This window comes from Blastomyces gilchristii, assembly GCF_000003855.2.
Source record: "Blastomyces gilchristii SLH14081 genomic scaffold supercont1.25, whole genome shotgun sequence".
NCBI lineage: Eukaryota > Fungi > Ascomycota > Eurotiomycetes > Onygenales > Ajellomycetaceae > Blastomyces > Blastomyces gilchristii.
The window spans coordinates 472,356-476,230 of record NW_003101657.1 but is presented as its reverse complement, the minus strand read 5'-3'; the positions used below and the strand labels follow the sequence as shown (position 1 = coordinate 476,230).

General features: G+C 29.7%; 1 protein-coding gene across 1 annotated transcript; it reads left to right on the top strand.

Moving 5' to 3' along the window:
* Positions 1-2,339: 2,339 nt before the first annotated feature.
* On the top strand, positions 2,340-2,532 carry BDBG_17807 (uncharacterized protein; the record flags this gene model as incomplete). The annotated part of the gene is made up of 1 exon (XM_031725451.1): positions 2,340-2,532. A coding segment is annotated over one exon (192 nt), but the record flags the coding sequence as incomplete, so codon positions are not given.
* Positions 2,533-3,875: the final 1,343 nt, after the last annotated feature.

Here is a 3,875-nt window from a genome sequence, read left to right as displayed (position 1 = left end):
TTTCTGTCAGAGAGTGAAGTCAGATCAGTCTCAGTGTAGATGTATGAGATTATATCAGTCTATTAGAGTCTAACTGATTCAAACTTGTAATCAGATTAAGTGATTTAAATTGTAATATAATAGAACTGAAGCAGTGACTAGTCAGCAGCATTATATAGAGATAGTTATTTGAGAAGCTGTATAAGTGAGCTTGACTATCTTGCTTAAATAGTGAGCTTGTAGACTACAGAGTTATTGTGAGAATATCACAGATATGATACTTAGTATATTAAGAAGATTGTATGAGAAATGCAGTAACTCTTGTATATATTTCAGTCAAAGAAAAACAAATCACTGACTTTTTTAATAAGAAGTCAGTATCTAGCTATTCTATATAGATAATGAGCTGATACTCTTCTCTCATTTCATGAGTGAGAATAACTAGAGTGATACCTCAGTGATGTCTCACTGTTAAGAAAGAGTAATCTGCTGACCTTATATAGAAGCGGGGTTCTCTTATTCATCAATCGGATCTTTCTATGATATATCTGAATGATGTCATAGAGTGGTTGGAAACCGGTTTGAACGGCCTGCGGGATGGATGGAATCATCCGCATAGAAGCAATGGGCCGTGTGGAACCGCAGCGGGGCCTTGGCGCGGCCAGGAGCGTGACAAGTTGTATGCAGAAATCTTTATAAGTCTGGTTTTCATCTACACTTACAAGAGCCTGTAAGAGTTCAAAAGTTAATGTCTTCTTGAGCATGCTAATCTTCATTCAATTCTCTCAAGATTGATTACCTGCTTCTAGAATCTTGATATCAAAGTCAGGAATGAATGTTGTGAGAGAAGTGTTTCTCTGTCAGATACTCTGTAATCAATCTAACATCTTCTGTTGCATAGCAGTGTCTCAGAACAGAATATCAAGATATTTGATAATATTATCAGATGTTCACAATACTGGTTCACATGCTTTTATTCATGAATGAAACTTCTGTTTCATGTGATTCTTCAATTGTTCATTGATATATCAATCTTGATTAATTAGTGAACTGATGACATCTTCATTTACACTCAGTTTTGCAAGCATTTCTATTCTTCATGATGAGTAGAGAGTGAGATTGAAAGTATTGAAATATATGAGAGTACTTAAGTGTTCTTTCAGTGCTTTTGTATTCAATTCTGTAGATGTTGAAATTGCATGAGTTTCTTGTTAAATTAATTGTTGAATTTTCTCATATTGAAGTTGTTAAGTTGCATGCATATCAGCTATCTATTACTGTTGTAATTTCAACATTGCTTAAAGTCACTGTGATATCACTTCTATGCTCGCATTTAAGAGTTCTTTCATATTATTATTAGACATAGTTATATTGTTTGTCAGATGTGAGATATCTGTGAAATCAGAAGAAGTATAATTGTATGAATATCTCATACATCTGTAGTATCAGAACTCTCAGGTCTTTCACTGACATTCTCTTTGTAAGATCTTATTACAGGGTCAGAGTGACTGATAAGCAAGCTTCTATCTGAGAACTCAGTGTCTGCTTAACTGTTTGACTGTTTCTCTATTTCTTACATATCATTATACATTCAGATATCTCAGTGAATAATCATTTCTAATGAGAAGATAATATGTGAATAATCATTTCTAATAAGAAGATGATGAACATTTTTCAAGTGTAAGAGGCCTATGCTGAATAGATCAGTATAATATATAGGTCTTATATAACAAAGTGAAAAATATTAAAGAAGGAAAAGAAAGAGAAAGTGTGAGAATCAGTGATTAAAGTGAATATTTATACGCGTACGCGGTGTGTACGCGGTGGAGCTTCAGAGTAGAAGAATAGGAATTTCATGAGTTTTTCAGCTGAGAATCAGCAATTGAGAATGACCGAGAATCAGAGCTTTCAGCGGAATCTATGAAGTGTAAAGAAATAGTCTATATAATGATCAGGCGCAGCCCGCCACAATGCCTGAATTCAGTGCAGAATTCCTCATTCAGAATGAGAATCTCTGAAAATCAGTGATAGAATCTCTACTGAATAGAACAATTCTATCTGAGAGAGATGAAAAGTGAGATAAATTCATTCTTTATGATATTTCAGTTGAAACTTTTCACTGTGAGAAAGAAATACTACTTCTCAAAAATGAATTAGAAGAATACAATTCTATTCAACTGAGAAAAGTGCCTGTATAACTTAATTCAATTGAGTTCAGATAGAGTAGAAGAAATGCCTCTGTTCTAGTATATACAAAGATAGTTAAATAATCAAGAATCTCTGAAGTAAGAGTAGCAGGTTTGAAAATGAGAGTTCATGAATACAAAGACTCAAGAATGAATTTCAAATCTCAAACACAGTATTTAAACTGTCAAAGATATGAACACTTTGTAATCTCTTGTTTCAGAGACTTAAAATGCACATTCTGTGCTAGAGATCACAAAACTAGTAAGTATAAATATGAAACATACTTAAAAAGAGATGAAATATATCAATATACTCTGCTCAAGTGCTTTAATTGTAAAGAAAAACATGCATCTAGCTCAAAAGAATGTGTATTTACTTCAAGAACTTAGAAGAACTGAAGAAAAGATAAAGCTCAAAGTGAATCTAAAACTGAAGAGAAAAGTCAAGCTAGTAAATCTACAACTGTAAGCTTAAAAAGAAGAAACTCTTAACTATTTAAATCTTCAAACTTCAATTCTTTAGCTAAATATAAACAGAATTTGAATTCTTAAACATCTATTAAGATTAGAGAATTGAGAAATGACTCTGATAATAAACTAGATAGAATGTAAGCAGTTGAGATTTCTGCTTTTTAAAATAGTTATAATCTACTATCTAATGATAGTAATTAGATTCTACTCTATCTTCACTCTCATTTAGTATGAATATACAACAAAAATAACAAAAAAAGTTTAAAAACTCTTCAAAAATCACATTTATTCCAAACAATATGAATAGAAACTTAAATTATATTTATTCTTATCTTCAGATTGTATTTGAATAAAAAGTTCACTTTGTCTTTCTTCAAGAATTAAACTTTGATACTGAGTAAAAGTACATCATTTCTTATTCAAGCTATTACTACTTTCTTTCTGAAAAATCTGAGATAAAATCAAGAGTAGTAATCTATGAGAGAAAAAGATCAAGATATTAATTTAATCTGAGATTTAATATTATATCTGACTCTGATATTTTAGTGAGTGATATTATAGATAAAGAGAATAAGTTTGATACTATTTAAGTTATAAATATTTATAATGAAAAATCATTGAAAGAAAACAATAATATCTGAACAATTGATAGAGAATTTTTAAAGATAACTCTCTTAAAAAACTCTATAATTATAGAAGACTTCAATGCATATTATCTTTAATAAAACTCAGAATATATAAGAGCAGTAAGAGTAGATAAACTAGTTAAATAAACTTTTAAGTATTTAATAAATTTAGTTAATAAATCTGATCAATAAACATTCTTTAGAAAAGATATGAAACAGAAATCTATTATAGATTTAACTTTCATATCATAAAATCTAATTGAAAAAAGACTTATAAACTGATTTATTGATTTAAATGAAACCTCAGAATTAAGTCATGAGATTATTCAATTTGATATTGAACTGAGTGAAAAATAAAGAAGTGAAAATGCTCTTCTCTCTAATCAGTATAACTTTGAAAAAGCTGATTAAAAAGTAGTTAAAGAAAGAGTAAAACAGCTGAAATCTGAAAAGCAGAGTTAGCTCTATTGAAATCAAAGTCAAGATATCTTCAATGAAATACTTGAGAATAAAGTAAAGCTGATTACATCTATTCTTCTAATAAGTATTAGAGAAAATATTTCAAAGAAAAAGTCTTCTGAGTATTTCAAACCTTGATAAAATAAGAATATTA